The sequence below is a fragment of the Heteronotia binoei genome, chromosome 13 (assembly GCF_032191835.1).
Source record: "Heteronotia binoei isolate CCM8104 ecotype False Entrance Well chromosome 13, APGP_CSIRO_Hbin_v1, whole genome shotgun sequence".
NCBI lineage: Eukaryota > Metazoa > Chordata > Lepidosauria > Squamata > Gekkonidae > Heteronotia > Heteronotia binoei.
Genome location: NC_083235.1, coordinates 71,332,776 through 71,357,663, shown reverse-complemented (window position 1 = coordinate 71,357,663; position 24,888 = coordinate 71,332,776). Strand labels below are relative to the sequence as shown.

The following is a 24,888-nucleotide window of genomic DNA, read 5'->3' as shown; positions in this document are numbered from 1 at the left end:
GCTCTGGGCATATTCACAGTTCAGATTTAAATTTATTTAATGACTGCTGCTTCACCACAGGGAAGCCTGGGAGTTGTAGTTCTTTGTGTGAATATACGTGTGAGAGATCTTTAATCAAATCCTCAGCGTCTAATTGATCTACAATTCCCAGGCATGACAACAGTATAAATACAGTGTAGTCATGTCCTATACATAGCAAATGGCAGAAACAGAGATTTGATGGATCACCCCACTGCAGCTCCTAACTGAAGTCCAGCATGTTCTGCAGGCTGATACAGCTAAATTTGCAAGTTTTATTTATTGCCCAGGATCAATAAAGCAGCAAGAGGCTTGGCAGAGTTAGAGCACTGTGACTTCGTCTAGCTATTCCATTGCAAAATTTTCTCTTAGTGCCCCATTTCAGTGTTGTGGATACGAGAAACAGAGACCAGCTTTTCTACTGAGTATTAATGTAAGATTTGGGTCTAAGCTTTAGCTGAGAGTTACAAACTCAAGGGGTGGTTTGCATGGATTTCCGTTTGAGGGAATCCACATGCTTGAGCTTAAATATTGATCCTTCGTTGTTTTAGAATAAGAAAGAGTCTAGGGACAATGTAAAAAAAAATCTCTGAGGTTCATAGAGTAAAATGTGACTCAGCATGTTTTTAGCTGTTTCACTTTTCTGGAGAAATATCAACAGATTCTAATCTGGCACAATTTAATCATGTTAGCATTGTTAGAGTCTGATAATGCTAGGTGATAGGCAAGTTTTTTTTTAAAAAAATGGCTAAACTAGGCACTATGGGAAATAAGCGATGGCTTCTGAAAACAACCACCACACTTCTGCCTTTCTCTCCACTTCCTGAATTCTAGTAGAACTTACTTCACAGAGAGCCAGTGTGGTGTAGTAGTTCGAGTGTCAGACTAGAATCCGGGAGATCCAGGTTCAGATCCTCACTCTGCCATGGAAAGTGGCTGGGTGACCTTTGGTCAGTCATACACTCTCAGCCTAACCTACCTTACAAGGTTGTTGTGAGGATAAAGTGGAGAAAAGGAGGGCGATATGAGCCGCTTTAGGTCTCCACTGTGGAGAAAGATAGCATATAAATACATAATAATACGTTATGATATCACAATGCTGAATGTTTCTGCCATCAGCAGCCAGTGAAATGGGACAAGGAAATGCAGATTATTATGACATTACAATACAAGATGAGTTCTGTTAGAAATTACAAGGAGAGGGGAATTTTGATAGGAGGCAGCTGTTTTCACTTATACAACCCTGGTGCTAGGGATTCTGCCACCCCAGGCAGAACCCCATGCCCCCACCCCCCATGAATGTGTGGCATCGTGATGGCGCTCTTTGCGCAAATGTTCTTTCTTGGCTATGGTCACTCAGAGCCAAGAAAGAACACTCAGCCTGCCCTCTGCTCAGCCTCTCCCGCTTCAGAGGGAGTTTGGCAGGGGCTGCATCCTTCTTCCTTTGCTCCAATTCCTCTGAGCAACGGATGTAGGGTGCGGGCAGCCACTGCCCAGCCAGCTCCCTCTGAAGCGGGAGAGGGCCGGGCAAGGGGCAGGCTAAGTGAGAATGCTCAACCCGCCCCTTGCCCAGCCCTCTCCCACTTCTCAAGAAGCTGGCTGGGCAGCAGCCGTGTCCGCCTTCCTTCACTCCGATTGCTCAGAGTGAAGAAAGAATGTTCAGCCCGCCCCTTGCCCAGCCCTCTCCCGCTTCAGAGGGAGCTGGGCAGGGGCTATGTCCTTCTTTCTTCACTCTGAACAATTGGAGCAAAGAAAGAAGGATGCAGAGTATCAGGGTCGGCATGAGTGGGGATGGAGATGGGGCGCCTGCCCCTGACCCCCGCAGCGAGGTGGCACCCTAGGGGACTGCTTACCTTGCCTACTCCCATGTGCTGGCCCTGGTCATATATTTAACATTGCAGCTGATCCGGTTTTGAACTTAAGGAACAGGAGAACGGTTCGGATGTGCGTGAGCACAAGCAGACGTGGAAGACACTTTCTTATTCTGTTCTTCATCAAGAGGGAAACGCTTCCAACAGTTCTGGCACCCGAAATTGGAACTGCTCCTATGGAAGGAGCTATTCTTTCTGTCCTTGAGAGTATTAAATTATATCCATTTGCAGAAACTCAATAGCGTAGAGTAGAATGGAGCAGAATTGTCCGTTTTGGATTCTGCCTCTTTTTTAGGGACCGCTGATAGGATTTTTATTCGTATACACAGCGTATCATTGTTGCTTTATTGCTGATTCCAGCAACGTTTGAACTAGAACCGTGATGCCATCTTCTCTTCGTGGCTTAAAAAAAAAAGAATGGCTGCAGAGTCTACAGCAGCTTTAATATTTTGCCAGCTTCTCATCCACAAATACAGCTAGGCTTTGAAGGTGGTCGTAGAGGATACATTTTGGGCAGGTTCCCTTTGGCATCCGCTGACCCCGCTGTCCAGTGCATGCTCCCACCTCTGCTTGCTCCTCCATGACTTCTGCTTGCTTATGTGTGTGTGTGTGTGTGTGTGTAGCCTTGGAATGGTATAAATCTCCTTGCATAGTCATTTGACCTTTCACTGCTTGCATTCCTGTCTTCCCACTTTCTTCTCAGCAGCTTTGCTTTTCTGTCCAGCATGGTGCTTAACTTTGGGATGAGAGAGGCTGGTAAGTTTTTGTCCTTTTTTGCTTTTATCTTCTGCAGCATGATAGAACCCTCCAAGGTAGGGGGAAAAAACCAGGAGTCTAAGGCCATTACTGGAATATTGCTATAATAAGCATAATTGACAGGCATTTATTTCTCTACAAGTATAGTCCATGACACTGTTCAAATGGTTAGACAGCATAAAAAACTACCACGCCAGAGAACATCTAATAACCTATTCATCCTGGGGGTGAAGTTAGCCGCAGTTGTACGTGCAAACACATTGACCACAGTTCGGGTTGCCATGTAATCAGTTCCAGCAGGCAACCTACCACCAAAACTCCATGTCCCCTGCCTTTGCTCAGTGGGGGAGGGGAGGGAGGGGGAATGGCATTGATTGGTGCAGGAAGTAATGTCACAAAGATCTAGAAATTTGCAAATCTCTGTAGAGAAAGCCAGAGAAATGTGTAAATTCCCAGATTGTTGTGACATGCTCTGAATCTAAAAGCGCCAATCTGACAATCTCCATCCACCCCAGTGCTCTTGAATGACTGAATGATTCAAACTATAGTTACAGGAACAAACTGTGATTTGTCATGGGAATAAGCTCAGGTTTATACAATCCCCTTTCCATTCACATGTGGCTCAAAAATAGAAATTTCCAATGAAATGGGAAATGATATTTTTGTTATGCTCAAATCATGAGCAAAGTTGGTTTTGCTCACAGCTCCAAATTGTGGCTTAATCCTGGTTTATAGGAACGAGAACCATAATTTCTTATTCCGACTTAACCAAAACTGTAATTTCCTACAAAAGCAGAGTTCTTTCATTATTGAGCCCTGGGTAGGGTTCCCAAGTCCAACCCCAGAAATATCTGGGGACTTTGGGGGTGGAGCCAGGAAACACGGGGGTGGAGTTAGGGGAGAGGGGGGGAAACGGCGAGCCGCCCCGTCTCGGAGCGGGCGAGGCCTCGCCCGCTCCGCCTCTAGGGTGGAATCGGAGGGGGGGGTGTAGGCGGGCCGGGGGCGTGGCGAGCCGCAAGTCCGGGTCCTAGAAGGGCCTGGATTCGCGGCTCGCCATGCTCCTGGCCTGCCTCGCCCTCCCCTGCGCTGCTGCCGCCTCTTGGCTGCTCCTCTGAGATGGGCTCAGCCTGGGCTCATCTCGGAGGAGCAGCTGCGGTGGGCGGGGAGGGGGCGGCAGCGGCGCGGTGGCCTCGCCTGCTCCGGGATGCGGCGGCTCGCCATGCTCCACGGCGCCGTTTCCCCCCTCCCCCCACTTCCGTTTTTTTGGGGAGTGGGGGAAGAGGGTGGAAATCCTGGGGTCCCCAGGGCGGGAGGGTTGGGGAGCCTAGCCCTGGGAGAGGTATGCAATGCTCAAACCCAAGATTCCCACAGGCTGTTTCCCATAATAGCAAGCCATGATTTCTTGTTCTGTGTGAACTGTGTCTGTGCCTTTTTAAAATATGCCTTGCAAGTGCCTACTGGGTCAAAAGTTGATTGCAATTAATAAAATGACATAGGAATGGGGGGGACCCTAAACACAGTTAAAACTGCCGTTTTCCTATGAATTTCCTATCCAGCATTTAATGAAAGGCCACTTGATATTCCTTCTAGCACTGTTCTGCTATCATGTTTCCCAAGGCATTAAGGGCACAATAGTTAAAGTGACAACCAGAAATAATTAGAGAGTTTTAGAAAGTAATGGCCAAGTAGCTTTGTATTAAACTTGCTGTTATTTTCAGGAACAGCCTCCATATTATGATGCAGGCTGGGTAATCTTATACAGGACTGAGCTGATATCACACAGGCTACATTCAGAAGTCACAAGAAGCTCCAATTAAACCAAAACATGCACAAAACCTGACTGGTTGCTGTGTTTGTGTTTTCACTGCAGTCTTCCCTCTTCCCCCCCTCCTTTGTCACACAAAGCACAATTAAGTATTCCCAGTCTGAAACATGTTGTATAAATGCGTGCATTCACACGCGCCTTTAGCTCTGTCTTACCCACGGTTCCCATCCAGATTTTATTAGCACGTCCAGGCAACCACATCTGTCCCTCGAATGCAACTCGTCAGCATCCCGACTTGCCCCAATTTGATGTTGGCGTTATTGGACACCAGAGAAAGTCCGGTCCTTTTCCACAGAAGCGGCACACATTCGGGTTATTCCTGTTTGGACAGCTCATGCGGGATACTGCCCCTTGGGATGTTTGGCATCTTCTGCCCCTCCCAGGAGACATGCACACAACCAGATCATCAGGAATCTGAGGTGAGGCTTCTGCTTCTCCAGTCAACACAGAATCCACATGAGTGGAAGAACAGGAGGGGGGGGGGAATCTTTTTTCAATGTGGAGGATTTCCAGATATCATTGTCACTGCCCGTTTTCAGAAAAGTAGTTCCTGGCAGTCCCCTAGTTTGAATCAGCAACGTTAATTCCTGGAACTCCTCACCCCCCCTTTGAAGCAACGTTTGATTCCCCACCTCCCAACGGTTGGGTGCATGTTGGGAGAGCCAGTTTGGTGTAGTGGTTAAGTGTGCGGACTCTTATCTGGGAGAACCGGGTTTGATTCCCCACTCCTCCACTTGCACCTGCTGGCATGGCCTTGGGTCTGCCATAGCTCTGGCAGAGGTTGTCCTTGAAAGGGCAGCTGCTGTGAGAGCCCTCTCCAGCCCCACCCACCTCACAGGGTGTTTGTTGTGGGGGAGGAAGGGAAAGGAGATGGTGAGCCGCTCTGAGTCTCTGTCCTTGAAAGGGCAGCTGCTGGGAGAGCCCTCTCCAGCCCCACCCACCTCACAGGGTGTCTGTTGTGGGGGAGGAAGGGAAAGGAGATTGTGAGCCGCTCTGAGACTCTTCGGAGTGGAGGGCGGGATATAAAGCCAATATCTTCATCTACCTCACAGGGTGTCTGTTGTGGGGGAGGAAGGTAAAGGAGATTGTGAGCTGCTCTGAGACTCTTCGGAGTGGAGGGCGGGATATAAATCCAATATCTTCTTCTTCTTCTTCAATGAAAACCCCATGGCAGAAATCGCCGTATGATTGCTCAGCAACTGAATGAGAGTGAGACGACTTTGAATCTGCTTGATCTGTTGTGTGCATGCTCCAAGAAAAGAGCGTGATAGCATTTTATATGTCTGATCATTCAATAACAGGATGATATCAGGACGAGACGTATTCTTAGATGCTCGTCTGATCGGCCCTGCATTGAATCAATATTCAGCGGTTCAAATTGGAGCGCTACACACCCGCTTTTAATGTGACGTGTGACTGCACCCCTGCTAAACCAAAGATTGTTTACTTCCTACAAACTGGCGTTCCAAGCCTGTTTTAAAGCTTGCGGAAATAATCTCTCATTCAGTTGTGTTAAATGTTAAAAAAAAATCATTTGCCTTGAAAGCACAGAAGCTTTTTCTCAGCATTCTCAATTCTCCACATTTTCCCAGTTAAAGGAAAAATGCCGTTCATACACATTACAAAGATGATCAATTCCAATGGTAACAAGAGAAAGAAATTTTACTTACAAAAATAGACTCACATTTTACAGTAAGGACATTTAACTTACCGTGAACAAATTAACTTCAAAAAGGTCAACTTGTTACAGCTCAAAGCCCATTAAAGAGAGAGAAGAGAAGTCCTATATAAGATAAAACAGAAGGCAAGCAACCACCAAAGAGGCTCAAAATCTAACCATTGAGATAGAAGGGCCAAGTGCCAAGTGTACCTGTGAATTCTCTTAACCCTTTCCCTCCCAGATCCTCTTGCATGCAGAGTTAGAATATCCAACATCCCTTCTTACGGTCGCATGCAAGAGTTCTCAAGTTTCAGTTTTTCTCATAGTTTTTCAAATCTATCTCTTAATAGAGGTTTGGTCAGGATGTCAGCCACCATCTCTTCTGTTGAGCAGTACTCCATCTCTATTATGCCCTTCCCAGTTAGGTCATACACTAAGTAAAACTTCACACTAATGTGTTTAGTGATTGCAGCCATTTTTTAAATTGAGAAATCTTAATGCAGCTCTGGTTGTCTTCTTTAAGCTGAACAGGCTTTTTCTTATCAACTCCAAAGTCCTTTAGTGACTGGTCTAGCCACAACAGTTCTCTGCATGCTTCAGCAGATGCTATGTATCAGGCTCTGTGGAACACAAACTTACTGTAGTTTGCTTTCTACTGGAGATTGGTTCACCTACATACAGAAACAAGTATCCACTTCTGGATTTATAGTTTACATCCATGTAACCAACTTATTTTTGGATTCTCTATAGTCCTTTGTTAGTTTTCTATAGTCATTTGCAAAGTGGTCTCTTCTGTTGCAATTAAAACAGTTGGTTTTTCTTCCTTTCTCTGGGTGGGACTTACTTGTTTAAGTTCTTTCTAGAAATGTAGCTTGAGCCATTTGGTGATTCAAACTTAGTAAACTGTTTTGAGCGTCTCTCAAAAGACTTTTTTGAGCGTCTGTTTTGAGCGTCTCTCAAAACAAACTGTTTTGAGCGTCTCTCAAAAGTCTCCTGCTATTCCTTTAGTGCCTGATTGAAAGTTTTTGTATAGTGGTTTGGTGCAGTGGTTAAGTGTATGGACTCTTATCTGGGAGAACCAGGTTTGATTCCCCACTCCTCCACTTGCACCTGCTGCAATGGCCTTGGGTCAGCCATAGCTCTGGCAGAGGTTGTCCTTGAAAGGGCAGCTGCTGTGAGAGTCCTCTCAGCCCCACCCACCTCACAGGGCGCCTGTTGTGGGGGAGGGAGATAAAGCAGATTGTGAGCCGCTTTGGAACTTTGAGTGGAGGGCGGAATATAAATTCAATTTCTTCCTTCTTAGCTTTGACTCTGCACACTTACAAATGCAGAAAAATCTTTCCTCAAAGTCCCAAGCATAAAATTTGCCTTTTGTTCATCAGTTAGAGTAAAGCTACAGATTGCTAGATTTTCAAACACCTGCCTCAGTTCTTATATATATATATATTCACAATATTCCCTGTTATGTAGTCTTATTTTGCAAAGTTTTCTTTTCCATATTTCTTGTGATTTAATGCTAGTAAACCCAAAAGGCTCTTCAAGGGTCTTAAGCATTTCTTTTGCTGTCTGGGAGTTTTCAAACATGAAAGTCTCACTGTCATCCAATGATCCCATAATTATGTTCCTGACAATCCCATTTTTGATTATCCAAGAGTTCAGTCTTTTAAGCCAACTTCTACTGTTTTCAGCAGTAAAATCCAAGATCTTCAAATATCTGCTTGATTCAACCATCCTTATCACAACAGCATGGAGAAGAATGAAGAATTTTTACGATAAAAAATATGGATATCTGTTGATCAAAGAATTTAAGTCCTTCTTAAACATTAAGTTTAATCTAAGCGCCTGAGATATTCTGGATCCATAACCTATTGGGTTAAAGCTTTTTCACAGTATCTGATTCCCCATGTTCCCCAGTTAAGGGGAAAATGCTGTTCAAACAAATTACAAAGATGATCTGTCTCCAATGGTAACAAGAAAAAGAAATTTTACATAAAAGACAAAAGCATATCTTACATGACATATTCATGTAGATACATTTAACTTACTGTAAACAGATTAACTTCAAAAAGGTTAACTTGCTACAGCTCCATGCCCATGTAAGAGAGAGAAGAGAGGTCTTATATAAGATGAAACAAAAGACAAGGAACAGCCAAGAGGCTCAAAATCTAACCATTGAAAGGGGTGGGGCCAACTGCCAAGTGTACCTGAGAGAATTCTTTTAACCCTTTCCCTCCCATATCCTCTTGCATTCAAAGCAGGGTGCCAATCCCCAGGTGGGGGCAGGGTATCCTCCTGTTTGGAGGCCCTCCCCCTGCTTCAGGATCATCAGAAAGTGCAGGGGGTGAGGAGAGGGGAATGTCTGCTGGGCACTTCATTATTCCCTATGGAGACCGATTCCCATAGGGTATAATGGAAAATTGATCTGTGGGGATCGGAGGGGGGGGGGTCCTGTTGTTTTAGATAGAGGCACCAAATTTTCAGCATAGCATCCCGTGCGTCTTCCCAAAACACCCTTTAAGTTTCAAAAGAATTGGACCAGGGGGTCCAATTTTATGAGCCCCCAAAGAAGGTACCGCTATCCTTCACTTAGGTTACGCAAAAAGCTTGCTGTGATGTCTGAATGCAGTCACAATGAATTTTCTGCCTTATAACAACATATCTGGGTGCTCTGTTGGCTATGTGCATATCTGAAGCTTGCTCCATCAGACTCCACAAAATTTCTCTGATGCGCTGATTGCCATGTCTTTCTAAACTCAGGAGCCACATAATTGGTTGAATCCTTCTTTCAGCCATGCAGAAGTTTCCTCTTGCCCACACAGATACACATAGAAACAGGAGTGGGTACAGGTACTTCACCTGTTCCACCACCTTTGTTCCTATAGTGATAGGTCTACCTGGCTTCAGACTGAAAGCTGATTGCTTTAGGTGAGGCTGTGGGCTCTGTTTCCCTAACTGCTTGCAAGTTTACTAGATCTAAAGATTGTGGGTGCTTCATTTTAGAGGTATTTTCTTTTCTTTTTTACACTCTGAAATCTGCAGAGGAGAGGGGTTTTGTGACACACAGAACATGGCCAGCCTTGTTCTAAGAAATGGGGGAGGGGGAGTTGCTTTATTACTGATGCAAGGACCAGCCAGTCAATCTGTGCAACTTCAGCTTCTTCTCCAAGAGGGGAAAAAGGTTCCTTACAGCAGATGCACAACTCAAAGTGTGTATTCGTCCTTTTTTGTCAGCTGAATGCTTGCACTAGTCGTACTGAACACTGATATTACTCCTACAGGGAAAGACGGGAGGGCACTCACTTTTCAGCACACTAGGTCAAAATCTCTCTGTTTTCTTAGTGCAATACAGAGTCTGATGGGAGTGCTGTTGCTCTAAGCTTTTGAGGCTTTTTCGTTTATGCTCATGTGTCTGTTCTCCTCTGATCTTTATTAATCATCTGTGCCCCACCTGACAGTCTTTCTCGCTGCATGTTTCTCATGTGTTCTGCTTTATATGGAGTCTTCCTACAGGCAGCCTGCCATTCTCTAGCTGCTAACTCGTTCCTGGGCACTCTTACATGGTGTCAGCAGTATTTTAAACTTTGACTCCTTTTGTAGTTCCCCTTGCAAAACAGACAAGGGGACTTGCTAATATTGCATCAGATTGTCTGCATTGTGGGGCATGATGCAGTTTCTTATGATCCAGGTTAAAATATAAATGCCCTTTGCTTAATTTAATTGGGCTATATGGATTGGATTGATAGGACCAGGTCAGAAATATGGAGGCACTCTAGATTCCTCAGCGTGGTGGGGGGACATGCACTTTCCCCCTTCCCTTTCAGTGGGGGGGACATGCACTTTCCCCCTTCCCTTTCAGTGGGGGGGACATGCACTTTCCCCCTTCCCTTTCAGTGGGGGAGACATGCACTTTCCCCCTTTCCTTTCAGTGGGGGGGCATGCACTTTCCCCCTTTCCTTTCAGTGGGAGGGACATTCACTTTCCCCCTTCCCTTTCAGGGGGGGCATGCACTTTCCCCCTTTCCTTTCAGTGTGCCTGTTCTGCTTCTGAACATCTACTGCAGAGAACCAGACCTTACGTGTCTATTCTGTGCATCTGATTTCTCTTTAAGAAGTGAGAATGGAGTATGTCATCAGTGCACACACACTCAATTTGGATATTAAACCTTCTTCAGAGGTGGGCCAGGTACACTAGACAGGGAAAGCAAGTATGCCTGCCCTTCCTCCCCACTATGAACATTACTTTCTCATCTTCCAATTCAATCCCAGCTTGTGCAGAAATAGACCTCCTCCTCAGGAGGCTGTGCAGGCAAATCGTACAGTCCCCAGCTCCCACAGTGATCCAATGGATTGTGCCTGGCTATCCTCCTTTTACTGTTCATAATGAAGATCTCTCTTAATCCCTGAGCCAGTAGACGTGAGCTGGAAGGTCCATGCTTAAGCTTTCTCAGGGTGAGGGGGATGGTCAGTTTGGGGCTATGATGTTGGAGAAGCATCCTTTCTCTTCCAGGTGCTCCAGGACCAAAGCTGGATGAAACTAGCTACTGGCATGCTGTCTTTTCTTGTGGATAGAACGTCTAGTCTTTGCTTGCCTGCTATAGCACCACATATTTCATATAAGACAGAAGAGGCAGGCCAGCCATTTAGCTATGCCTTATCCTAAGTAGTAACAGCCCCAAGGCGCAGGGTGGTAAAGCTGCAGTACTGCAGTCCTAAGCTCTGCTCACAACCTGAGTTCGATCCCAGCGGAAGCTGGGTTCAGGTAGCCGACTCCAGGTTGACTCAGCCTTCCATCCTTCCGAGGTTGGTAAAATGAGTACCCAGCTTGCTGGGGGGGAAGTGTGGATGACTGGAGAAGGCAATGGCAAACCACCCCATAAAAAAGTCTGCCGTGAAAACGTTGTGAAAGCAACGTCACCCCAGAGTTGGAAACGATTGGTGCTTGCACAGGGGACCTTTCCTTTCCTTTCCTATACTTAAGAGCCCCACGGCGCAGTGTGTTAAACCTGCAGTACTGCAGTCCTAAGCTCTGCTCACGGCCTGAGTTCGATCCCTAGCGGAAGCTGGGTTTTCAGGTAGCCGGCTTGAGGTTGACTCAGCCTTGCATCCTTCCGAGGTCGGTAAAATGAGCTTGCTGGGGGGAAAGTGTAGATGACTGGGGAAGGCAATGGCAAACCACCCCGTAAAAAGTCTGCCGTAAAAACATTGTGAAAGCAACGTCACACCAGAGTCGGAAACGACTGGTGCTTGCACAGAGGACTGCCTTTTTACCTTTATCCTAAGTATCTTTACTCAGCAGCAGGTCTCACTAAATTCAGTGGGGGTTTACTCCTGAGCTAAGTGTGATTAAGAATACACATATAAAGGGAAAGCAGCATGGAGCCACTTGGGAGGGGGCATCATATTTATATGATAATGTGATTCTTGTGGCACTTTATCTCTTTTTTTACTTCCCTGGAGCTATTTATCCCATGGCGAAAATGTACAAACATCCATATGGTACCCATATATTTCCTCCTGTGGGGTAAATAGCTGCTCTGTATACATGTGAGACTTTCATCAGAAAAAACAGTGCAGGGGGAGGAACTGCTCTGCCAGCATTGTAGACCTGATTGTATTTGCCCTCTTCCCATATTCCTTCTTTTTGGATGCATATACATACACGTGCACACGCAAAAAGGAAGTCCTAATCATGGAACTTTGGTTTATGCCCATTTTGTCCCTGCACATATATATACAAACATACTCCTCACAGATAGAATTCTGAAGAGCTATATTCTCTGAAAGGTTGTCCTTTTGTTGCCTTAAATTATTTCAATTTTGGTAGTGTGTGAAGAAGACTGGATGATAAAGACGCTCATATTTGAAAGCGTGACGGTATCTCTGATGGTGGAATTCACTTCCTAAAGATCTTTAGGAAAAACAGTTCCAAAGAATAGCGAATACATATCTGAGACTCATGGTGTGTGAATGTAACAGTTGTTTTGGCTGAGCAGCTTACAAAGACTTGACAGAACCTTGCTGATCATTAGGTTTAAGACTCCCACACAAAGCTATTTCAAGAACAAGTGTTCTGAAGAGAGCAAAAGAGACTTCAAATGCACACTATCACTAAGCCATTAAGCTACCTTGACACAGATGAGGTAAAACAGGTTTAAGTAGAGGCATTCCAACTTTAAGCAGCTTGTTGACTGTATTCTCATGGACCTATTATCACTTACATTGCTTTAGTCTAATTCCCTTCAGCAGGGCCATCATAGCAGAGTAAAAGTTATTGGGCGTTTTCGCACTGACCTTATTCAGCAGCGACGCCCCTCTTCAGCGCGCAGGATCTGCGCGGATTTCGCACTAATTGCCCCGGAGCACCCGGAAGAGCCGGAAAGCCCCGCGGCTTTTGCGGCGCAAACGGAAACCGCCAAAAACCAGTTTCCATTTGAAGAGGGGCGTCGCTGCTGAATAAGGTCAGTGCGAAAATGCCCATTGAGTCATCCCCCACCTTTCTACTCTATAAAAGGAAACTAATGTTTTGGATCATTAACAGATTCATCCTTATAAATCACCGCAAGCCCTTCCTGCATAAATAGTGCAGCATGCACTTTGTATACTGAATGCCTTGATATAAACGCATTTTGTCTGTTACGTTGTCCTGACCAAGCATGTAGAAATATATAAAAGAAGGATATAATGCTGGAAAACGTGCATTTTCAAGAAAGAATTTTGACACTGTTGATGGAAAGGTTGTTTTTTGCTGGGCACTGTAGTAATTCATTGCAAGCTCTAGTTTCTTCAGCCATTGAAAATGGCTTCCGACAACACTATACACCTATTTTATTAATTCTGGAGCTCCCTTAGTGCCACATCTGTGAATCATAAAACTTGTCATGAATCAGCAGCCCCATTAATTTGAGTATGTATCCCACAGAATAGCATTTGGTCAGGAGATCCAGTTTTCCTGGGACATTCTGAGTATGAAATGCTTTGGGAATTATTAAATGTAGATGCCAAAATGTCAAGGATTGTTCATGAGTTTATGGGGCTAGTGATGTTTGAAACACAACTGGCTACAAAGGGTTTTTACAAATTCTCGCTTCACTGAGGTGTTTGGGATTAGCCTATCCTGCTGCAAATGATGAAGCAAAATGCCATAAATCTTGAAGCAGTCTCTCTGCTAACTTGCTTTGTGTGTGTGCTTAAGTAATTCAGAAATTTTTAGAAATTCCCTCACTGCACGGAGTTCTTCTCCACTTACCACAGAAATGAATAGCAATATCCCGCCAAAGGTGAAATAACTGAAATGCATTCTCTTTATTTTTCTTCTTGTTTCTTTTTGCAGAACTGAAGACTATATGAAGTTATCCCTAGAGTCTCCCTAAGACTTTTCCTTTGGCATCTTTAAAGGCATGAAAGAAAAACAAAACAAATTCTACCAGATATATGCATACACAACAGAAAACTAAATATCCCCTCGTAATATGGGACTTTCTGTTTGGCTGAAGTGGAGTTCCTCAGAATAAGTCATGATAATAACATGACTGGAAAGAAGTCAATGTGTTCAGTCCCAAGAATTCTGTGGGCTAGAGAAAGTGACTGTGAAATGATATTTGAGGGTTCTGTTCTTAGATGTGAGAGTAAGACCCTTGAACAAAATCAGGCACACAATGTTGTGTTTGTCACTTCATATCTGCTCTGTCTCCATCACAATAGAATCCATTACATCAGACCACTCCACTTGCTGCTATATCTAAGTGTTTAGTCTTTCTTCACTTCTGACCCAGGACCAGAATTTTTCTTGGTATCTTTGAAGACTGTGCACTAAGATTTAAAACATTGTATAGGTTCTCTCTGCATCCTGGTGGAGAGATGGTTGTACAATGCAAATTTCTTGTGTAGTCAGTTTAATCCTGCTTTATAGCCTTTCAAAAAAGAAAAAATTCTCCATCATTAAGTAGGAGAAGGTCCTGAAAATTAAGAATGGCTTAGTGTTATAGTTAATGACAGACTTTCATCATGAGGACTTGAGCTTCATTAATGCTTGATAGGCAGTGCTTCTATTTACTTGCTCCTTGTTCCCAAGAGGGAAGTGTGAAAATTTAAATCCTGAAATGGAAACTTTTTGTTTGGGTATTAATGCTAAGTTTTCTGGAATAACAGGAGCAATATATCCCTTTCCTTTTACACCACCACACTACCACAGCGTCGTCTTCCTTTTTGTGGCACTCTCCTTCCCCAAATTTCCCTGTGTCGATTCATTAACCCTTTCAGATAATGCAGTCTGTTCAGCCTTAATGGTTAGTAGACTGAGACCATAATTCCACACAGACTGTAATTGGTTTTCAATATGTCTTTTCTTCTACAAAAGGAAGCACTTTGGTATTATACTGATGTCACTTTCTGCTCTGTAGAATTGCCATGAAGTTTGGAATTTCTCCGGCATACTTCTGTTTTCCCGTTAGGTTTTGAGGTCACGCTGCTTCCTTTCGAATGCTTCAAAATATATCAAACCCATGCAGTTTTTGCAAAAACAAAATTTTATGCAAACTATACTTGAAATTTAGTCAGTTATTCGAGGAACACCTAAGTTTGGGGATTGTTTATCTCTAGTGTTATTTTTTTTAAGGGCTTATTTAGGAAACAGCAGGAAGCTTTAGCTACAAAGAAGCAAAACTTCTGCTTCTGTATTCACTAGCATATTACAGTTTGCAATTGATTCATATTTATACATGCATATATAAAAAGACACTCGGCTTTGAAATACCCGTTAGCAACCACTCTGCCTCCAGTTCATGATGTCTGACAGATTCAGTGTTCTGAACACCATTAACTATGCAAAGAATGCCTTATATTCAACATATTGTTTCAGTTATACAGCAGTATGTGCATACATTGTACAAGGGACATCAGTAGCTGAGCCCAGATACTGCTAGTGGCAGAGAGCAAAGCTATCTCCTTAGTAATGACAAAAAAAATGGCTGTCTGGGTATTTTTTACATTTTTTTTTCTAAATGTGAAGGTGGATCTTATACAGAGGACTGTCATTTTTAGTGGCTTGAAATGTATATTGCCATTATTCAGTCCAATAAACCTTTAAGCAGTTTATATGAATGGTTGTTGTTGTTTGTTAACAGTTTTGGTATTCCTGGTTTTTTTGTTGGGGGGGGGGTGGCGTTTAAACACTTTCCAGCACCTTTAGTGTTGTGAACTCTGGGTTTGAAAATACCTGGAGATGAGAGAGTCGGGTTTAGGGAGGGGAAAGATCTTAGTAGGACATAATGCCGCACAGTCCACCTTCCAAAGCAGCCATTTTCTCCAGAAGATGTGGAATAAATGTTTTAAATAAATAAATATTAAATAAGCATTCTACGTAGTATGGAGATCAGCTTTAATTCTGGGAGATCTCCAGCCGACGCCTGAAGGTTGGCAGCTTTAAACAGCTTGGTTTATTTCAAAGATCAGGGCTTTTTAAAAGCAGGAACGCACAGTGACGCAGTTCTGGCTGATGTGGCAACAGGGTGTGTGGCCTAACATGCAAATAAGTTCCTGCTGGGTTTTTCTGCAAAAAAAGCCCTGTGTGAAATAATGGTGACATCAGGGGGTGTGGCCTGATATGCAAATGAGTCCCTGCTGGGCTTTTTCTACAACAAAAGCCCTGTCAAAGATTAAATAGTTATTTTCTAGTGGGAAAATACCAAACATACCTATAGCCCAGGACTGGGAGGTAGAAGACGAAGCCATATTTCAAAGACAGTGTCATGAGATTCTAAAATGGCAAGTTCACACCAGCTATGATTTCTTTCTGGCCTCGAGTATACACAGCACTCAGTCACATATAGCTCTTCCCTGACTTGTGTTTGGATTCTATATGTCATGTCTAGTTCGGGACAGGCATGCACAAGCACAAGCAGATGCCCACGTGAGTAATCTACTTATGTTAGCAATATTGCGGGGAGGGGGATTTGCAGAAGGCTGCAGTTCCTTGGCCATGATGTTCCCATCCAGTGAGGAAGGGCTGCAACTTCCTGCAAGTCCCTTCTTTTGCCATGATGCAAGTAGAGCACTTGGATATACAAGTAAGCTACCTAATAGATTACTGAAGCAGCTCAAAGTTATGCCAGGAAGAACATGACAGATACCACTTATCATTCCAACCATAATGCAGTGCAGCAAGTCTAAAGACCTGGGCGGAATCTGGGCAGCTACTGTAAGGGAACTCAGGAAGGCTCAAAAGTAATTACCGGTAACAAGCATGCAGGAATGAGGTGTACCTTATCGGACTGATGTTTATGAAGACTAGTTGAGAAATTGAGACTGTGGTCAGCAGGGAAAGAGGCAACCACATAGGAAATAGTGAATGAGGCTGTATCTGGATGGCAGCTACCAAACTGTAGCATTAAACTAGAAAGAAGAGAGGGGATGGTAACTTTGCAGAAAAGACACCAATAAGAATGGGAGAGGGGGTTGTAGCTTGGACAGTATAGTCTTGACTGCTGGCACTTTTGGACTAGCACAGATTAATGCAGTCCACATATGATTCGGAGGCATAAGAATGCTGATTTAGAGCACCTGAATTTCACAGTATTGTGAGGAACCCAGTCAGAGACTTTACTCAGGAGGTGACCACTTCAGATTTCTTCCGAGTCACCTTCCCTCAGTCTCTCAATCAGACTCACAGAAATCCTGTCAGAACTATTAATAATTGGCACCAGACGGTTTTAAAGTCAAAAACCACAAAATATTTATTAAGAAACAAAAGACAAGGAAGAGGGATGAAAGAATATAGATTGGAACTGTTTACTATGCAAGAGGCAAATCAGTTGGCAGCTGGTTGGCAGAATAAAACAATTACAGAGAGTAGAGACTAATCAGGCTGAGGTAAAATATAACACAACTTTGGCAGAGGATCTTTGAAATAAACTATAAACCAGGCAGGTTTCAGAGTCCCACGAGACTCGGCTTCACACAGGCTGTCTGTGCCTTCTGGGCACTCAGAATGCTGTTTCTTCAGATGTCTTACCCTAACTTAGGCAGTGTCAAATCATATAAATAACAAACTTCAATCACTTTTCCACACACACATAGAGAACTCTTGACTGGTGTCAGTATTCTTCCTCACAGACCCTTTCACACTAGCTATCTTCCAGGACTCACACCTCTCAATTCCGATGCATCTCAGCCCCACAGCTAGTCCTCTGGTCTGAGTCTTGGGCAACCCTGCTGACCACCAGAATCCAGTTCTCCCCTCAGTGTGTATGTGTGATCTAGTTTGTACCTGGAGATTGCCTGATGCACTGACAAAATCTCCCTCAGAGTTTCAAACCGTCTGACAACTCCCTCTTCCAGACAGAGTCTACTCAGTTCTGTCTCCCACAAGGAGCTCAGCCACTCTGGCCGCTCTCAGCCCCTTGTCCAGTTGGTTTTACAACTGCCCGGCCTAAGCCCACTGTCTTCACTTCAGACTGGTATACTGAAGACTTCTCTCGAAGACCCCCTGGCTAAGACTAAAAATCCTGAGGTGATTTTCTGCTGAGCAAACCTCCAAAGGATACTTTTCCATTGCTTGGGCAACGTTCCAGCCATTTGCTGCAAGCCTGTTTCTCAGCTACTCAGGCTAAGGGCCTGAGTCCGTCACAAGTATGCTATTGGAAAAGAGCCTAAGAGGCACCGGATATATCCTTACATTGCTTTAAAAAGATGTTGGTTGCACAGTCAGTCAAGAATGTCCAAGAATATCAACTACCAAATATGGGAACCTGGCTTGCAATAGATTTCTACAAGCCAAGTACAATGGATTGTTAACAGCGCATATCAGCTATTCTACTACATAAAAGCTGGTAACTAGGGATGGGCACAAACCAAATTACAATCTGAAATTCATTAGTTTGTGCTTCCCAAACCTCGGTTCATGCCATCCCATCTTCACAAACCTCCCAGGTGGCAAAGCCACACCAGCACTGCCATGGTGGCATGAACTTGTGAGTTGTGCTGTGGCATTGCCGCTTGCAAAAGCCATTTAAAGAGATCCCTTCAAATGGTTTTTGCAAGCCACACCACCACCAGCTCGCAAGCGTGACTCACAAGTTCCTGCCTGGTGGAACTCTCTACATGGTGATATCCGTGCCCTGTGGGACATTATACAGGGCATGCAAGACAGAGATGTTTGCCAGGCTATGGTTGAGAACAGCAATGGTCCCCCTCCCTGTTGCACCTGAACCATTCTTCGCCTTGTATGGAGGGAGAGAAATATACTAAATGCCATCAATGATTATATTTTAATGGTTTTATTTTGGAATCAATCAATTAATTGATATTTAATTTAATTTATATGTTTTAGCATGATGTACAATGCCCTGAGTCCTTTGGGGGAGAGTGGTTTATAAATTGAATAAATAAATAAATGCCTTCTGAGTTCACTTGCAAGTTGCACCACTGTGGTAGTATGGCTTGCAAAAGTCATTTAAAGGGATCCTTGAACCGGTTCTTTGGTGAGGGACGGTGGCTCAGTGGTAGAGCATCTGCTTGGGAAGCAGAAGGTCCCAGGTTCAATTCCTGGCATCTCCAAAAAAGGGTCCAGGCAAATAGGTGTGAAAAACCTCAGCTTGAGACCCTGGAGAGCCGCTGCCAGTCTAAGTAGACAATACTGACTTTGATGGACCGAGGGTCTGATTCAGTATAAGGCAGCTTCATATGTTCATTAAATGGAAAGATTTGTGGAGGTCTGTGGTTTGTGAGATATCACAAACCTTTACAAATCTCCATTTTCCCAGTTCATGCCCTTCCCTACTGGTAACCACTTTTCAGTCCACAATGACTAAAGGCCAAAAGTGCACATGATGCTAAACTGTGTGTAGTTTTTCTTCAGCATTTTCTTCTCTTACAAGATGTAACTATGGAGGCTGCAGTCTGCAATAGAAGGTCGCTCAATGGACTTAAGATTTTCCTACCCAGCTGTCTGTTGCTAAAAAAGGACTGGGAGAAAGCAGCAAGATTTTGCCATTTTATATGGAGCATCATTGCGGGGGGGGGGGGGGGAGTGTTAAGAAGCCCTTACATTGCATATTCATTTTAAAAAGCATTTCTAATGCATTTGTATGACTTACAAATGCTTCTTTATGTTGCCGCCTGAGAATCTGTTATTCTTCACCCTCATCGTGTCAACATTTCTACATTTCCCAATAAAGAAATTACCAGAGTGAAACTGCAGAAATTCAAGATGGCAGGTGCCTTTTAGCTCTTTGAAGCAGTGGCGTGGGGAGCTACTTTTCCATAAGTTCATCCCACAGCACTGATTCAACATTCAAAGGGCTCTCAACCCAGGGAGGTGGTGAGCCATGTTGGTATTTACCAAAGCTTTTTTTCCTGGGGAAACATGGTAGAATGGAGTTCCAGAACCTCCTTGTGTAAACAAAATTCTAAAACAAAAATGTTTTAAGTTCATGAGGAGCACCCGTGTGTTTCTCCTTCATTTTCCTTTTGAGAGTTCTGGCACTCCTTTTCGCAGAAAAAAAAGCCCTGATATTTACCTTGCAGTCATTACCTAGCTTGGACTGGGGTCAATGATAGGGTGGCAAGGACCTATACAATTTGACCAGCCCACGTGGAGATGGGCCTTTAAACATTTCAGCAGTATCACTGGATAAATTCATGGGGAAGTGGCTTCTGTGAGTTATGTGTAGGGTACTGTATAGAACAGGGGTGGCCAACGGTAGCTCTCCAGATTTTTTTTGCCTACAACTCCCATCAGCCCCAGCCAGCATGGCCATGCTGGCTGGGGCTGATGGGAGTTGTAGGCAAAAAAAAATCTGAAGCGCTACCATTGGCCACCCCGGTATAGAACATATATGATACCGTCAACTCCTTGTGTACTTCTGTTCTTGGATCTACTACCTTGGATATAAAGGCATGCCACAGACCTCCATGACTTCTCTGTGATTTGCTGGGTTGGGACAGGTGTTATTCCAGAATAAGAGCTGCATTAGTCTGTTGTAGAAAATAACAATAAAGTTCATGTCACAGTAATCTTATTAGCTTTTAGGATTCCAAATCTGCCTTAGAATTTGACTCAGTCAGTATCTTACATTGCAAAAAAGCCAGTACTAGTTTCCATTTTAAGCCTCAGCAGACTTCTAATGTGACTGTATAAGGGAAGGAACATATACTTGATTTTTGAATTGAACTGGGATTTCTAAAGTGCTGCTGAAATACTTTTCTATGGCAAAAGTGTGTTTAGGATCAGAGCCCCAAGCGGAAAGCACCTTCTAATGTAAGATGTTCTGAATACATTATGACCAATATATGGTATTTACATATAAAGAATTTGCAAAGTGGGTCTTCTTGAAACAGAAGAATTGCTTTTGAACAAGTATCCCATTGTGCTCTGCTCAGATCTTGTATCAACCTCCCATGAATTAAACCTGTGTTGCCCCTATGGGATTATGGCTGCATTTTGACAAAGATTAATTACTGGATCTGTTTATCAAGACTTTATGGAAGATTAGACCTTTTAAAAAGTCCATGAAGAAACCATATCTGTTGTCAAGAGCAATACATTCATTTCTGTAGAATTAAGATTCGTTCCAAGTTCAGGCTGTTCAGAGAAAATTCATTTCACATACATGAAACTGGCATGGAGCACAGTGAGGTGCATGACCACTATTTAAGGGATGGGGGAAATTACAAAACAAGGTCCTTACTGAGATTATGCCTTTGCTTGAAGTGCAATACGTTCCTCCACATCATACTCAACACTGAAGTTCTGCTCTCTTGTGGTCTGTGCATGCTCTGTTGGGACTCTCTGCTTGTGGAGACTGTCCATTAATGTCAACTTAGTATGTAATATAGTAGTTCAGCAAACTAGGACCCTTCCTCAGAATGCAGCACTAAATTAGAAAGGGAGGAAGAGAGACAATTCTCCATGCAGTTTGTGCTTACAGTGGTAATGACACATCCACAGGAAAGTTTCCTTGCTTCATCCCTCAGTGGCTGTCATTTCCACCAAATGCCCCCGAGGGAAATTATGAAAGCCAAGGCAAAAAAGATCTCATATTACACCATGTATCTGACAAAGGGGCTCTGGTGAATAACAAAAGAGGCTGAAGGTGATACTCAATGAAGAACTGCAAGGCCATCTCCTGATAATACATGAGCACACTCAGGATAAATCAAGCATCCAAAGTAATCTGTTAAGTAATAGTAGTGCCTTTCTCTGACACAAGGAACCTTCCACCTGCACAAAGAAGCTTCCTCCGAGCTTCTATAGCTCTACCATTAGCAGAACTGAATATCTGGCTCTAATACATAAAGAGCGTTTTTGCACTGACCTTAATCGGCAGCGACGTCCCTCTTCACCGCGCAGCGTCTGCGCGGATTTCGCACTAATTGCTCCGCAGAAGCCGGAAGAGCCGCAAGGTCCCGCGGCTTTTGCGTCGCAAATGTAAACCGCCAAAAAGCAGTTTACATTTGTGACGCAAAAGCCGCGAGACCTTGCGGCTCTTCCGGCTTCTGCGGAGCAATTAGTGCGAAATCCGCGCAGACGCTGCCCATTAAGGTCAGTGCGAAAACGCTCAAAGTTTCTAGCCTCTTTTAGGCTATCTTCTATTCTGTATGTCAGAGAAAGGCTTTGTTAACATGTCCAACCATAACAGGCTTTTGATTTTGAATGCATTTCATCACATTACATGCCCCTGACGCGCGCACACACTCTCTGTAATGACACCGGACATTACTGCAAGCTGTCATGATGTGTCTTGTTTAACTCCATCGATCCGATTCAGAAAGACTCTTGGAATTTCCATTTTTCCTTTTTTGTTATTTTTCTTCTCTTCTTGGCAGGATTCAGAGACAGCAGTTGGCTGCCATCTTCAGTCTCATGAAGGAAAAAGCAGAAACATTTGGGGAGATGACTGAAACTGATATCAAAGAACAGCTTAAGCTTTATGACATGTAAGCCACCAAGTCTCACCACCGTTTCCTTAGTCCTTTGGTACACTGAAAGCTGCAGAGTACTTCAAGATAACGCTTGAGATTGTTTAGGCCTCTGGAAAAGAAGTTAAGACCTGCTTCCTCAGAAGAAAAGCGTTTTACATAAATGTCTTGTGATTGTTTTTGGCTAGTGAAGAATCTCTTAATCCTAAAATTAACTGGGCTTTAAAATGTACTTAAAACAGAATGTACCAATTATAGCCCTAGGTTACATAGGCCATTACTTTGTAGTGATGCTTTGAGATAACTTTTGTGCAAAGATATGACGGATCTCAACAAAGATGTTTCTGAAGCCATGTGTACCAAGGAGAAGAGAGGAGCTGTGGCTCAGTGGAAGAACACATGCTTGGTGCACCAGTCTCTGAGCCTATCAGTTAAGGATCACCTTTCTCTGGCTCTGCTGCTGCCAGTCGTAGTAGTATCAAACTAGAAACAGACTAATGGTCTGACTCAGTACAAGAAAGTTTCATATATTCAAGATGCGAATGTACGAGCATAGCTCAAAATGTGAATGATTCATGTTGACAGAATGTCTGGAAATCAGACAGCTTTATAAATACTCAGCTCTTCAGAAACACATTATTGCTAAGAGTAAAGAATTTCTACTACATATTCACCATATGATCTCTCATTTGTTTCCAAAGAAATCAATTTTCTACAATCTTTTCTTCTAAAAAAATTCTGTGTTACAATTTCTTCAATAAATTTATCCTAGTTTAACATAAATTGAGCCTGGTGGTGAGACTGTATGTGTGTAATTAACTATAAGAGAGACTGCCTGAATACTTGGGATTTGTCCTTAGACTATTTAGAGCCATGCTAGCAGATTGGGACTCATGCAAAAGTAGAGAAGACTTCCCAGAGAACTCTGTGAACCTAGTAAAATTCTAATCTTGCCCTAATCTATCTTTATCTGGAGAGCATCCACAATCCCTCCAATATTTTATTAAAAAGCATGTTTGTTTTATGTAACAATTAACAAAAGATTCATAGCATGGTAGCAAACAAAGCAACTAACTAAGGTGCTTCTGTAATGTCTATGAACTAGCCAAAACAACATCAGTAACTCCTATAAACAATATATTTCCAGTTATCCAAAAAACATACTTTCAAAGACAAGAGCTTATCAGTTTTGTGTATTTTCATGGTCAAAACACACACATGTATTGAAATATTTACATTTTAAGAATTCTGTATATACTAGAAAATTTCTCAAAACCAGTTAGGCAGCACTACCCCTGCCAAATTAGATATATTTGGCAGGCAATGCCAAAATGAAACACAACTTAAGTAACACCGACATTCTTTACCCATAACAACAAGGTCCTGTACCTATTTCATTGATACAGTGTGAAAGTGTGCTAGTAGGGATAATAGCAACCAGACATTAAAACTATCGCACTTACTGAATCAGTTCTGTTTCAGCTGTGACTACTGCTATTCTAATTTCATCCTAGTTTGGATCAATAAAAGGTAGATAATTGCTTTAACCACCAGTTAGTGCAATCCTATATAAGTACTGCTCCAGTGTAAGCCTGTGGATTTAGAGAAGCCCACTTTCTCCTAGGCAAGGGCACATAAGAAAGAATTGTATAAATGCTTAGCGTTATTACAGCCATAGTACTTAGCATACTATTGATCACATTATCAGAATACAAGAGTCATTGGGAAAGACAATAATGCTTGGAAAAGATGAAGACAGCCGGAAAAGAAAAAGACCCAACATGAGATAGATTCTGGTGTTGAAAGCGATATTGGTTTGAAGCAGCAGAACAAAGTTTGCCTCTGATGGCTCCTTTAAGACTGACAAAGTATTACTCAAGGAATAAGCTTTCATGTGTACGCACACTTCTTCAGATACAGGGTGCACGCACCTGAAAGCTTATACCTTGAATAATAATAAGAAGAAGAAGAAGATATTGGATTTATATCCCGCCCTCCACTCCGAAGAGTCTCAGAGCGGCTCACAATCTCCTTTACCTTCCTCCCCCACAACAAACACCCTGTGAGGTGGGTGGGGCTGGAGAGGACTCTCACAGCAGCTGCCCTTTCAAGGACAACCTCTGCCAGAGCTATGGCTGACCCAAGGCCATGCTAGCAGGTGCAAGTGGAGGAGTGGGGAATCAAACCCGGTTCTCCCAGATAAGAGTCTGCACACTTAACCACTACACCAAACTGGCTCTCCATTTTGCTGTCTTTGCTGGTCTTAAAGGTGTCACTGGGCTCAGACTTTGTTCCCCAGCATCAAATGGATTGACTCAATCAAGGAAGCCTCAGTTTGCAAAACCTGAGCGAGGCTATTTTGAAGGTCATTAATTCATAGGAGCTCCATAAACTGGAATCAGTTCCATGGCACTTAACACACAAATATAGCATGCACAGATCATCTTCAGTGTTTTATTTACTTAAGGAACTTCTTCCCTGCTTTTCTCCAGGAGAGCCAGTTTGGTGTAGTGGTTAAGTGTGCGGACTCTTATCTGGGAGAACCGGGTTTGATTCCCCACTCCTCCACTTGCACCTGCTGGCATGACCTTGGGTCAGCCATAGCTCTGGCAGAGGTTGTCCTTGAAAGGGCAGCTGCTGTGAGAGCCCTCTCCAGCCCCACCCACCTCACAGGGTGTCTGTTGTGGGGGAGGAAGGGAAAGGAGATCATGGGCTGCTCTGAGACTCTTCAGAGTGGAGGGCGGGATATAAATCCAATATCTTTATCTACCTCACAGGGTGTCTGTTGTGGGGGAGGAAGGAAAAGGAGATTGTGAGCCACTCTGAGACTCTTCGGAGTAGAGG

General features: G+C 43.6%; 1 protein-coding gene across 1 annotated transcript in view; it reads left to right on the top strand.

The window, feature by feature from the left end:
* MXRA7 (matrix remodeling associated 7) overlaps positions 1 to 22,180 on the top strand; it is a 99,046-nt gene extending 76,866 nt beyond the window's left edge. Inside the window, exon 4 of the mRNA XM_060253498.1 lies at positions 21,952 to 22,180. Coding sequence (XP_060109481.1) covers positions 21,952 to 22,066 — 115 coding nt within the window. The 3' untranslated portion in view covers positions 22,067 to 22,180. The remainder of the gene's footprint in view (positions 1 to 21,951) is intronic.
* The last annotated feature ends 2,708 nt before the right edge of the window (positions 22,181 to 24,888 follow it).